Below are 14110 nucleotides of genomic sequence, written 5' to 3'. Positions count from 1 at the left end.
AGCTAGCGTGTCTCCGACATAGTGATAACACTCGTTGCCTTCTCTAGTGCAGCTCAGTCAGGTCTCGTCCCCATTCGTCGATATTTGTGATATCACAAATCCCGGAAAATGTGCGTTGTAGTCCAAACGAGCCGTTCGTTGTAGTTTTTGAAAAGTGATTTCTGTAAAATAAAATATCTCCTTTTGAAGTGGACTTTGAGCTTTGAAACTTTGCATATCTTTTTTATGCTCAAACAGCAACATTAGAGACTAAAGTTGATAAAGTGAAAAAGCATAATAGGACCCCTTTAAAAAAATTAAAAAAAAAAAGCTTATTTTATTATTAATGTGCATAATAGGCCTATTTTATCCAGTATATTCACACACGTATAGCAAATAACAGCAAATGATGCATAATGAGAGCATTTTTAAATAATACACATTTTTATAAAGCTTTTTCTGTCATTCCATACGCTTTTTAAGTACTGAAATAAATGGCTTTTGTTAAAATTGGCTGACTCTCGACTGTAAATGTTATCAAAACCTAGGATGACCATACGTCCTCTTTTCACTGGACATGTCCTCTTTTTGGACCTAAAAAAATCCGTCCGGCCAGGATTTTTTAATTGCCCAAAATGTCCGGGATTCGGCTGTTTTCTTTATCCCGCTCCCGCTGAATTTCTGACCATTGCTGCCTGCTCCCGCAATATGTGTTTCGCTCGGTGATTTTCGTGTCCACTCCTTTAAACATTCTAATATTGTGTATATAATTTTGTCGCATCAGGGAGAAGCTATCAGTATGCAAGTATTTAAATCTCTTTTGAATGAGCGTTCGCGCTGTTCACTTTCGATCACATGCACTCTGTATAAAGGGAGCACATCTTGCAAGATCAGATATTTGTCGGTGAGCTCAGGATCTGTTGAGCAGCAAATACTCCAGCATGGTCTTGTCAGTCATCGCTCCTTATTCTCGAACTGTGATCAGTCAAAGACTCCTGCAACTCTTGTTGGATGTAGGGTTGCCAAGTCTGCGTTTTTTCCACAGAACTGGGCTACTTTTAAACTGTTTGCCATGGGTTTATTTTCCCAAGTGGGTTAAAGGTTTGAAATATTGCATAAATTACATTTGACTGAAATGCCTGTATTGAAATATTTTGCTTTCAAGTTCAACCCGTGATAAAACTTTCATGGACTTTTTCATTAACTGTTCCCTCCTGGTGGAATGAAGCTGAGTTTAATCATTTTCAAGAAACGGCTAAAAAAAACTGTCTTTCATCTTCATTTGACCCTCTAACTCTAGCACTCTTTATTCTAATGCTAATTCTAATTTTATCTGCTTGTTTTTTTAATTAAATAAACCTGACCCTCTAACATTTGCGCACTATTCTAACTGCTTGTTTTATTTAAAAAGAAAAAGAGCCTTTAACACTAGCATTCTCTATTCTTGTTTTCTTTTTATTTATTATAAATAATGACCTTCTAACACAAGCATTCCCTATTCTTTTTCTATTCTATCTACTTATTTTCTTTTTATTTATTCTAAAAAGAAAACAAGCAAACAAACAAAAAAAACCTTGCTACGTATACCGTGTTAGGCGAAACCCTGCAACCTTCCCCCGCCCACAAACCCCACCCCCCACTGTCCTCTTTTTGGAAAACTAAAATATGGTCACCCTATCAAAACCAATAAAGCCATCTCTGACTGTATTTACATTCTCTAGTTTTCAGTTGTTGCGAACCGAGAAATCCTGGTTTTGTATTCTACAGATGGATTTAAAGATCAAGTAACAGTACTGCAATCTGTCCAGTACACTGTAAAAAATAAGTGTAATTTTAACTGTACAATTGTTTTTTTAAACGCTACGGGAAAAAACTGTTAATAGGTTAATAGTAAGTTCCCGTACTATATACAGGGAAAAACTGTAAAATATCTAACCAGACATTTCATGTAATTTTACAGTAAAATGCTGTTTTAGTTTTTAGAAGTAAAATAACAAATCAATGTATAATTTACAGTCAAAAACTGTAAACTGATATTCCCAGAATTCCCTGCATGACACTCCACATTTTAAAGTATTTTGTTTAAATAATCATGTTTTTTTTAATAGTTTTTGTTATTAGTTATGTATATTTGGGCTTTATACATCTGTTGTTTAATGAAAGTTTAGTGCATTATTTAAGTATCGTGTGTTACCATGATGGTGTTTTGTGTTTGCATGAATGACTCTGTGCACCTTCTATATGTTAGTATATACTTCTGCTTGTGGCGAAGCTGCTTGTGATGAGCTGTGATTCTTCATTTGGCTTTCTCTTTAACCACCTGCATTATTATGGTGGTTGTCAGTATGTTAAAGGTACAAAACAGATTTTAATAGCAGTGTGCATTGTTGAATTTACTGATTTACATTCAAATTTTCTTGTTTGTAAATTACAGTTTTATACTGTAAAATGTACAGTTTTTGGCCGTAGATGTGTTTACAGTTTTTCTGTATTTTTTACAAAATTATTCTGGCAACCACAGCTGCCAAAATTCTTTTGTAAAAACTACAGAATTTTTTTTACAGTGTAATGCTTAAGGTAGAGAAGGGAGTATTTTGTTGTTTTTAGGAATTCATTTTAGGAAATCAATATCATTTTAAGGCAGAGTTTTAAAACATCTTAGTTTATACAGCATCAGCTGGGGAGAGCGTAGAGTGTTGTTGTTGTTGTTTTTTTGGGTCATTTTTTCCATATTCATCATTTACTGATTTACATTCAAATTTTCTTGTTTGTAAATTACAGTTTTATACTGTAAAATGTACAGTTTTTGGCCGTAGATGTGTTTACAGTTTTTCTGTATTTTTTACAAAATTATTCTGGCAACCACAGCTGCCAAAATTCTTTTGTAAAAACTACAGAATTTTTTTTACAGTGTAATGCTTAAGGTAGAGAAGGGAGTATTTTGTTGTTTTTAGGAATTCATTTTAGGAAATCAAAACATCTTAGTTTATACAGCATCAGCTGGGGAGAGCGTAGAGTGTTGTTGTTGTTGGTTTTTTGGGTCATTTTTTCCATATTCATCTGCTACAAATGCCTTGTTTTGAAAAATACAACCTATAGGCTATATAAATGTATAAATTAGTAGTAAGTACAGAGAATGCTGTTGTAACACTACTGCCATTTAGCCTAATTTCTCCCATCAATCCCCACCTCAACCCAGTTCATTTTAAGCATCTTAATTCTTAATAATAATGGAGAACATTTTAAATTGGTAAATATCGAACATCATAATAATAATAATAAACAATTGTATATGTGTACATCACTCTAACAAATCAGTTTTGTTTTTTTGCAATTCTTGTGGAGCAAGTCATACAGGTCTCCCCCATTTTATTAGCTACATATCAAACTGCATTTCAAGAAATGACCTATTCATTTGTCTGGTCTGGTATTGATGATCTAGTGAAATGTTCACCAGTATAAAATCTCATCACAGGAGATCCAACTGAACCAGGCTTTGATGAATAAAAGATTTTGATATAAAGTAATGACCACAATACCAACAATGGACGGAGGAGCATGCAGGCATCCCATTGTTTTCTTTTGAGGTAACGGTAAATATTTAATAGTTTTGTCTTGTATTTAATCCTCTGATGCATGAATTATTGACTCACACAGCAAAATAAATCTATTTCTTTTTACTTCAAAGGAATAGGCCTATAATAATCCCCAATATTTTAAAATATGTATTGTGAGAGTTACGTAAATTTATATCTGCAGGCCTGAATTGTAGACTATTACTTACTATTACAAGCCGTATAGGTAACAATTAGGGGTGCAACGGTTCTCGGTAAAAAATCGAACCGTACCGTTCTCCACACACGGTTCGGCATGCACTAGAACCGCGGTTCAACTTAAAGAGATAGTTCACCCAAAAATGAAAATTCTGTCATCATTTACTCACCCTCATGTCGTTCCAAACCTGTATGAGTTGCTTTCTTATGTTGAACACAAAAGAAGATATTTTGAAGATTGCTGGTAATCAAACAGTTGGTGGTTGCCAGTGACTTCCATAGTATTTTTTCCCTGATAACGCAGGTGAGACCTGAACAGCACACGTTGCTATCTGTGTTTAAACTAAACTCACTGGCCAGTTTAAATATTAAAGCACCAGAAGACCTGTGTGTGCTCTCATCCGAAGCGCGTGAACCCGCGTCTCAGAACGCTTGCAAATATTAAGCTCTCTGTGAAGTATTGTGCTTGAATGGACAAATTCACTCAAAAATTATGTCAAAATATTCCCGTCTTGGTGAGTATCCTAGCAGACATAGTCGGCTGAACGTACGGTATCAGTTCTCTTAAAGTGACAGCACTTTCTTAATGTTAATCAAACGGCAACAACACGGAAATCAGTCACTGCACTTGATTGACTAACTTTTGTAACTTTAATAAGGATTCATCTTTAATTTATACAGTCAAATATGCAATGTTATTTTACATTTTTTGCATACTTTGTTCAATATCTGTACCTAAAAACTAATGTTAGACCTACCTAAAAAAAACTGAAAAGCACTGTTTATTATATTTGTATCTTTGCTCTATTGTATTTATTTGTGCTGTTGCTTGTAGTTAGATTATTTGTTATCTTCATTATTTTTATTTGACAATATAGTTGTTTCCCTAAACATAGCACATACCGAACCGTACCGAAACCGTGACTCTAAGACCGTGATACAAACCGAACCGTGAGTAAGTTGAACCGTTGCACCCCTAGTAACAATCTTACCTGGTTTGGATCTACCATCACATCTCTGTAGTTGCACTAGCCAATATGGCAGTCATTTTGGACTTAAACTGACACCTAGTGGTTTGGATGCAGCATCACACACAAACGTTTCAGTTAATAAACCATTGTAGAAATGAATGCATCATTCTCACTTGTCCATTAATTTTATGGCATCATGCAGTGTCAATTCTGTTACCATTTTAAATGTAATTTTAAACAATTATTTATTACATTTAATATAATCAATATCTACAACAGCCTTTCATTTAGAGCTTATTGGTTATGTCCGCCCCTGAGTCATGGATAGGATAATTAGCTGTAAATTCGAGGCACAGGTAGCTTGTTCATCACCACCAATAAACACGTTAATCCATTTCCCCCCTTATTGTTTGTTTTAATAAGGGAAAAAGTACTCCCTTTGCCTGACCGTGGTTGTTACCAAGCATCACTGGGATGGAGAACAGAATGTAGATGACAGCTATGTTTGTGCATTTTTCATATTTCATGTGATTGTTCCACTGTTCTGCTTTCAGAATGAATGATCAGAAACAATTGTTCACAATTTGTTATATTGTTCATGTGTACTTGTATATAAATATACAAGTAACTGCAGTAACAATTTGTTTTCTTCAGGAGTTTTTCACTGTAACATGCACATACAATAACTACTGTAATATTGAGAAAGTGTGTGTATATATATATATATATATATATATAGTTATATTGTTCATGTGTACTTGTATATAAATATACAAGTAACTGCAGTAACAATTTGTTTTCTTCAGGAGTTTTTCACTGTAACATGCACATACAATAACTACTGTAATATTGAGAGAGAGTGTGTATATATATATATATATATATATGCGTATATGCAGTGTTGGGGAAAGTTACTTTTAAAAGTAATGCATTACAATATTGCGTTACTCCCTAAAAAAAGTAACTACTTACGTTACTTAGTTACTTTTTATGGAAAGTAATGCGTTGCGTTACTTTTGAGTTACTTTTAAAATCTGGGCAGGGCTTGCTTGCTTGTTTTTAATATTAAAGGGCTTTTATGTTTGTAAAAGAAGAACTTTTTTATAAGAAAAGTGAAATGAATACGCCTCAGGCTGAAGGAAATGTAAATTCACGTCTGTACAGTAGAGGGTGCAGCGCAAATTCAGGAGTTCAACACTATTCAGCAATAACTAAGATCAAACACAAATGTGCCATTTTTGATTATTAGTATGGTTAAATTGGATCATCGAAGGTCAGTAGCAAAGATATTGGTTAATAAAATGGGATTAAATACATAAATGATATTTGTCTTATTTAACACATTTAATTATTGCAGGTTTGTATAATATTCTGAGTTTGCATTTGACTGTTTTTATTCATTTTGAGGAATACTGAATCTGTTTTAGTGCAGGTGAGATGAGTGTAAACATGTTCATATTTAGTCTAGAACTACAGTAAGATCATGTTCACACACAACGCTCTGCACTTACTCCTGATTTCTCTCAGCATGGCAACACCAGAGCTGTCAGTCAATACATGGAAACGAAGTAACTGGAGTTACTTATTTGAAAAATTAACTCCGATATTTTCTTCTAAATGAAAAAGTAATGCATACTTAAAAAAAGTAATCTGATTACGTAACTCGCGTTACTTGTAATGCATTACCCCCAACACTGCGTATATGTATATAGACTGAAATTTTATATTCACGTTTTAAGCACAATCGCTCTGTAACCACTGTATACAGTGCCTTGCGAATGTATTCATACCCCTTCATTTTTTTCACATTTTGTTTTGTTGCTGCCTTAACTGCTTTAAATTCGTTTTTTCCCCACAACAATCTACACTCCATACACCATAACTGTCAAGCAAAAAACAGGTTTTTAACATCTTTGCAAATTTATTAAAAATAAAAAAACTAAATGATTCCATTGAATTCCATTTTATCTGGGACAGTTGAAATTTAGCTCAGGAGCACTCATTTTGCTTGTAGATGTCACTACACTTCAAGCGAAGTTAACCTGTGGCAAATTCAATTGAATGGGTATGATTTGGAAAGGCATACACGTCTTAATAAAAGGTCTAATAGCTGATCATGCATATCAGAGCAAAAACCAAGCCCTGATGTTAAAAGAACTGCATGTAGAGATCAGAATCATGTTTGCGTCAAGCCACACATCTGTGGAAGAGTTCATAAAAAAATTCTGCTTCATTTAAGGGTCACAGAAGCATGTAGTCTCTGTTACCCTTAATGGAAGAAGTTTGAAACAACCAGGACTCTTCCTAGAGCTGGCCTCCTGGCCAAACTGAGCAATTGATGGAGAAGAGCTTTGGTTAGAGTGGTGACCAAGAAAACCTGATGGTCACTCTAGTTGAGCTCCGTGATCATATGTGGAGACAAACATCGCTGCAACACTCCACCAATCCAGTCTTTATGGCGGTGTGGCCAAACTCAATCCTCTTCTCAGTTAAGACACATGAAAACACACTTGGAACCAGCTCCGCTCATCACCTGCAGAGTACCATCCCAAAAGTAAAGTGTGCTGGCAGCAGCCTCATGCTGTGGAGCTCTTTTTCATCAGCAGGGACTGAGGGACTCGTTAGAGTAGAAGAAATGCTCAGTGCAGCAAAATATAGAGATAGCCTTAATAAAAACCTAGTCCAGAGCATTCAGAAACTCCGACTGGGCAGAAGGTTCACCTTCCAACAGGACAATGAACCTAAGCACACAGCAAGAGTGGCTTATAGACAACTCTGTGAATGTCCTTGAGTGGCCCAGCCACAGCCTGGGCTTGAACCCAATCAAATATTTCTGGAGAAACCTGAAAATGTGTGTCTGCCCTCATCCAACCTGACAGAGCTTGAGAGGTGAAGAGGTGAGGAGAAGAATGGCAGACAATTGCAAAATGCTGATGAGCAAAGCTTGTCACATCAAACAAAAAAAGACTTGAGGCTGTTAAGGTGCTTCAGCTAAATATTTAGTTACTTAGATATTTAGTATTTAGAATACTTATGCAATGTACTTATTTCAGTTTTTTTATTTTTAATAAATTTACGAAGTTGTGACAATTCTGTTTTTGCTTTGTTAGTATGATGTATGGAGTGTAGATTGATGTGGGGAAAAAAGTAATTTAAAGAAGTTTATCATAAGGCAGCAACATAAAATGTAAAAAAAAAAAAGAATACTTTGTGAATACTTTCGCAAGGCACTGTAGTTGCAGCTGACGATAGATGCACAGATGTTCAAATGATACAGAACACATAATTTCCAAGATGAAAAATTGTCAGCTTTATTATGAACAACATTCCAGAGTTTAACAAGTGAAATACCTGCTAGAATTATTTTTATACGTTTATTTACACGTATATCTGAGATTTGAACGCTGACTACTCTTCAGAAATCAACAACATCCATTTTTAATCGACTAATTTGAGTAAACATCTGTTCTGATATGATTCAGATCATAACTTATTACATACTAAATCAGATTATGTCGAATGTAATATCAGAGGGTTGGGTTTTGGAGGCAGTGCAGACTACCAGGGCTTAGTTTAAGTTTTTCTTTTTCCTCTAGAGCCTGACAGGAATAGAGGGACTGTTTTCCTCTGCTGTGCATCTATTATGGCAATGTCAAAAATATTATGTACAAATTTAAAATGATACAGAATAATACATTTAAATCTTTAGTTACAAGTACAGTTATGAGCATTGTGACAATTGTGGTACTGCACAACTTGCCGTCATTGCGATACTATTTGTTGGAAAAGTGCAGAATACTTTGGACAGAACACTGAACGGGTTGACAGAACTGAAAGAAAATAATAAATGTGCCACGCCTAATAGCTGTAAAAATAAGACACTTAGGGGGAAAAAAAAAACTTTCCAAAAATAAAATCTCAGTAAAAGAAAATATACACAGTGTGCAAATGACTTGGCATAGACAGACAGGGAAAAAAGGGAGAGCCCCATTTAAAAACAGTCCAGTTGCGTGTAATGGAGCATGTTGATGAGAAAGGACGACGTTAACATCCATACACATCCACACGTAATTCACTGACAAGTTTCCTCTCTATACAACACAATCGTTTTTTAAATTATTCGCAATATAATATATTTTCTTGAACTTCCTTTTTTCTGTAGTTAGTTTTTTGTTGTTGCCCATATCGACTATGGGAGGTGAAATAACCATTTTTCGCAGTGTGCATTTTAAGTCCTCAACTGTACGGCGGCAGGGGAATGGGGCGGGACTTCCTGTTCTGACTGACCAACAGTAGCTTAGCAGGAGGTTGAGTGGCATGTCTTGGCATGCTTTCCCAGAGTAGGCTGGTGAAACTGAATGGTGAATGTGAGTAGTGGTTTATTCCGAGGTGTTGAGGGGGCTTGGCTTTTTTTACCGGGTCGAGGAGAGCACATGACCCGGCACCCAGCCCTCTGCAGCAGGCGATTGGCTGTTTGCAGGTCGGTAAACCAGGCACATGTTCTGCTGATTGGACGCCAGGATCTGTACCTTCTCACCAACCACCACGCAGATCTCGTCCTCCTTCACAGCGTTGTAATCCTGCGTCACTAGCACCGATGACAGTCCATTACACTCCCCCTCGTCCAGCTCCTGGAAACACAAAAATGAAACACAAAAACATGAGACTAAACATTCTGATCAAGAATATACAAATTAATTGAGCTGGGTTGAAAAATATCGATTTGAACCCAATCTCATTTTGATGAACCAATATTGGTTATTAAATACAAAGAATCAATCTTTTGCGGTCTATGCTGTTTTTAGTTGATGCATGAATAAAACTTAACCAAAGATTAATATTGTAGCCCACCTCCCATCTAATAAATCTCAATAGGCTTTGTGATTTCTTACTTTTTATATAAAACAGTGTCAGCTTTCAAATTTTGTCAGTTTTATTATGAAATTCAAACAATTCAAACAAAAAGCAGTTTTGGTGCACTATAATGTGGTGACAGATTGCTGGGCACGTGAACCAATCATCTCCTCCTCTTTACTATTAGTTGCAGTATGAAATAAACATGAATGAACACCAGAAGGTATGCTGAAAGACACAGTAGAACTTACTGAAATGTATCATGTTTCCTGTAATCTATTAATCCGTTTTAACTGAAAAAGATGTCAATTAAATGGCTTTTAAGAAATATGTAATGTTACATTTACCTCAGAAATGCCAGTGTCCATACTTAACTAGAAACATTAACTCTAAAAAGAGCATTGTGCTCAATATGCACTATATATTACATATACATTAAATATTGAAGGACAGGTTAAATTAATATTTATATAAATCCATAATAAAAATAAGCTTTTATGCCAACCAACCTGTTTATATTTTTAAAAAACTTAAATTTTTATATAAAATTTTTTTATTGGAGTAGACGTGATAATCTTTTTTATTATAGACACTTACATGCTTTGTGCAATTAAAATATTTGTATTCAAATCCGTTGTTAATTTTAACACTGAGTGTTATAGATTATAGTAATTTACCACCCTGTGTGTATAGTTTACTGCTTTACAGTTTTTTTCTTGAGAACTTTGCTATATATTCAATTTGATTTCTTTTGACTAGAAATATCTCCAAATGAATCAAATCAAGATCAGAGTAGAGTAGAATCGAATTGCAAGCTCGTGAACTGAAATAAAATTAAATACTTTAACGTATGTCCTTCAATCATACGGTCGAACACTTCGGACAAATCAGGACAAAGCTTCACACAGACACAAGTCTGTTCCTCACTGTCAACCTTGACCTGGCATGAGAAATAAATAGCTGGCTGAAAAGCTTAGACATTTAAAAATAAAAAGTAGCAAGCGGCTCCTTCAGTCTGGTATTCAGTGACAGTGTGATTTATTAGGGACACAGAAAAAAGCAGAGTGTGCCAAGGCCAAGATACAAGCTCATCAGAAAGAGAGAGACTGCAGCGAGAAGAAAGAGAACAAGGAAGACAGAAAGCGAGAACGGAACAGAAGAAAGAGACCCTACTGAGAGGAGAAACAGGTACAGAACACGGGCAGAGCTGGAAAACTAGGCCATTCTCCCCACTAAGAATAACTAGCAGCACCTCTCCTCCCCTCAAAGACAATTAGAGTGGAACTTCACAGCACTGCAGCACAGACACATCCAGTTCATCCAGGAGACGCATGCACAGACTGCAGCGACTAGTGTAGTGTGAACTAATTACGTTTAATTACATCTATCTGGCCTGGATGAGACACTAATTAAAATGGTCTGGATAACTAATTGATTTAGTTAGATTACACAATGCTGTTTAAACAGCACAGAATGCTACTGAGATAATTGGTCTCCTGTCACACAGGCTGATTAGGGTGCTTTCACTCCAGAGCTTTTGCTGTGGACATCAGTTACACGTCACAGTTCAGTGGTGAGAAAGATGGTCTTTTTCATGCTAAAGACCCCAAAATATGATAAGCCCCCCTAATATATAAAGGCAGTTACACTACCATTCAAAAGGTTTTTTCAGCAAGAATGCATTAAATTGATCAGATATGACAGTAAATACTTATACTGTCACAAAAAATTATAAATTAAACACGTGCTATTCTTTCTATTCATCAAAGAATCCAGAACAAATAAATGTACATTTAACAAAAATATTAAGCAGCCAATTGTTTTCATTGCTGAAAATAATAATAATAATAATACATTTTCATTACCAAATCAGCAATTTAAAAAGATTTCATGTGACTCTGACGACTGCATTAATGGCTGATGACAATTTAGCTTTGCATCACAGGAATAAATTACATTTTAAACACTATTACAATGGGAAACAGTTATTTTAAATTGCAATAATATTTCACAACATTAATGTTTTTACTGTATTTTTGATCAAATAAATGTGAGCATAAGAGGCTTCTTTAAAAAAACGACCCCCAGCCTTTTCAACGGTACATATTTTCCAGGCATAAAACCCCATTTACAACTGTGAAAAAATAAATAAAAAGGAATTTGTGATTACTTTCATGATTTCTGACCAGTGTTTAGAAAGCAGAATGAAACAGTAAAATTTGGTATATTTAAGCTTATTTTATTTATTTAAATATTTATTTTTCATCGATTCCTATCATCATGATGGAATTTACCCACAATCAGATCAATTCAAGCTTGAAGTACCAAGTTCAATAATATGGACATAAAACAATATATCGAAAGCCACATTTGTGTATTCAGTATTTTCATCTGCCACATTAATGCAATGTCTTGTCTTCAGTTGGAGCCTTTACTTCAGCAATTATTAATATGTGATCACTCTGATCAATAATTTGTTATCTGAAGTAATCTTTTTCTATAAAATTTATAAAATATTGCAAACTGGTTGACAGTCATAGCTATTAATTAATGTGAGATTTATGTAATGTTTTGAATCATGTTCACCTCCTCTACATGCTTATTGGGATTGTGGGCGGGGCTTCCATTGGGGGTGGTGTTGGGTTTGAGGGGGGTGGAGGGGTGAGAGGATGAGGAACGGCTGCTATTGGACAGCTGCCTGCTCAAAGAACCTCCACTCTCTTTCTTCTGGTACTCCTGTGGGTTCTGGAGAGCTGATCAGAAACAGATGAGGAGCAGGTTATGAATGATCTCACAAACAAAAATGAGTGTAATTAAATAATCAGCACTGAGATCTGTTTGTGTATGATGATGATGATGATGATGACCAACTGCCATCTTCTTTAACCCTTTCATATTGCGCTTACCTGTGAGGAAGTTGATCTGCATGTCCAGCAGTTCTCGGATGCTTTGGACCCACTCTTTCTTGATGTCGATGTTAGCGGCCTGAAGCGTCAGTCGTTCAGATGAGCCACGACATGACAACACAAACTTACAGGGGTCGCTCTCCACATGTTCCTCCATGCTCAGGTAGCTCACCTGCACACAAGAGGTTAATAAAAAAAAGTTGGGTATTTGGTGTTTTTTATTGAACTCGAATCAACTTATGCTGAATGTACCTTGATGCTCTTTTTAAACTGGTACCCTGGTGTTGACGAGCCTTTCCGAAGCAGCTCGCTGAAGATGGCGATCTGTTCAAAGAGGAACACTCTGCGCTCTTTACTGCGGGACAGCACGCCAGAGTCCTGCTCTGTCACGAAGAACGTGTCCTGCTGCAATAACTTTCCCTGAGCTGTCAACTTCCCCTGTGCAAACAAACATAAGCAATCCTAAGCAATCATCAAAGCACTGATAGATACAGTATATCTGCACCTTTTCATCACCTGATATTTCAAGAAAGTCAAGGTTGTGTACTTTGGTTTCTGTGATTTTCCAGCACTGCCTGTGAATTTTTTGGAAGCAGATTTGGTTGTAGAATGGTGAAAAAATAAAAAAGGTAATTGCAACTTTTTATCTCACCATTGTAATGTAACTCACCTTTGTGACTACATATGTAATTGTAATCATTCCAGTTAAATAACAATTGAATGTACCTCAAAAGAGATGAGTTTACCTCGTAGCCCTGCAATCGTCCAAGGTTCATCATGTCATTACATTGTTTGGGCACCAGGGACATCAGCTCAACTGCTTTCTGCAGGATAAAAATTACAGACCAGCAATGTCAAAACATGACAGGACACTAAAGCTAGAAGTGTATGTGGTGTAATTTATACATATTAATATAGAATTGCTTTAGTGACCTACCTCTATCTCTTTACAGTCCAGACCTGCTTTAGTGCTGTACTTCAAAAAGTCCTTCAAATAACAAATAAAACAAGACAAGAAACTTAAAATAGGATAATAATCTGACCATATAGCATTGTTATTGTTAACCAGAACTATATATAAAAATGTTAAAGATAAAGACGACATTAAAAAATGTAAAAAATCTAACAAAAACACATTTACAGTAAGTAAAATGAAAGTGGAAAATATCAAAATACAAATCTAATTCAAAATATTAACAAATAATGTAATGTTATATTAATGATACTAAAATAACACTGCTATACGTTACTACTACTACTACTAATAATAATATAAATACGAGCAGTAGAACCCATACAAAAATGTGTTTTGATATCGATTTTGGATTGAGTGTCTGTTTTTGCTAAAATCTACCCCTCTTCTGCTATCTGTCTACTATTAAGAACGGAAGAGGGGTGACAGACTGAACTGGCATATTTGTTCAATTCCCTGTCAAAAAAATAAAAAATTAAAACAGGCACACGATGCAAGCTGTAATAGACTGAATGAGGACAATGTTCAGACTGGCTTATGAATGCATTTTTGTTCCTTTAGGGCTTGTTGTGTGCGCAGCTTTAGTGAGAAAAGGGTTTAAAATGTCATAAACACACACTGTTCTGACTCTTATTTTATTAGTCACTTAAGGAA

The 14110-nt window shown here is 35.5% G+C and overlaps 1 protein-coding gene across 1 annotated transcript; it reads right to left on the bottom strand.

Annotated features, from left to right (window-relative positions):
* Positions 1-7991: 7991 nt before the first annotated feature.
* Positions 7992-13898, bottom strand: LOC107581417 (kalirin-like). Its single transcript, XM_016266974.1, has 8 exons — positions 13860-13898; positions 13421-13471; positions 13210-13307; positions 13031-13058; positions 12736-12921; positions 12484-12655; positions 12164-12330; positions 7992-9354 (listed from the first exon to the last, which is right to left on the bottom strand). The coding sequence occupies exons 1-8, from the start codon at positions 13896-13898 to the stop codon at positions 9136-9138; spliced, it is 960 nt and encodes a 319-aa protein (XP_016122460.1). The 3' UTR covers positions 7992-9135.
* Positions 13899-14110: the final 212 nt, after the last annotated feature.

The sequence above is a fragment of the Sinocyclocheilus grahami genome, unplaced genomic scaffold (assembly GCF_001515645.1).
Source record: "Sinocyclocheilus grahami isolate Dianchi unplaced genomic scaffold, SAMN03320097.WGS_v1.1 scaffold34.1, whole genome shotgun sequence".
Classification (NCBI taxonomy): Eukaryota; Metazoa; Chordata; class Actinopteri; order Cypriniformes; family Cyprinidae; genus Sinocyclocheilus; species Sinocyclocheilus grahami.
Note: the sequence above shows the minus strand (reverse complement) of the source record. Positions and strands in the feature narration are given on the sequence as shown.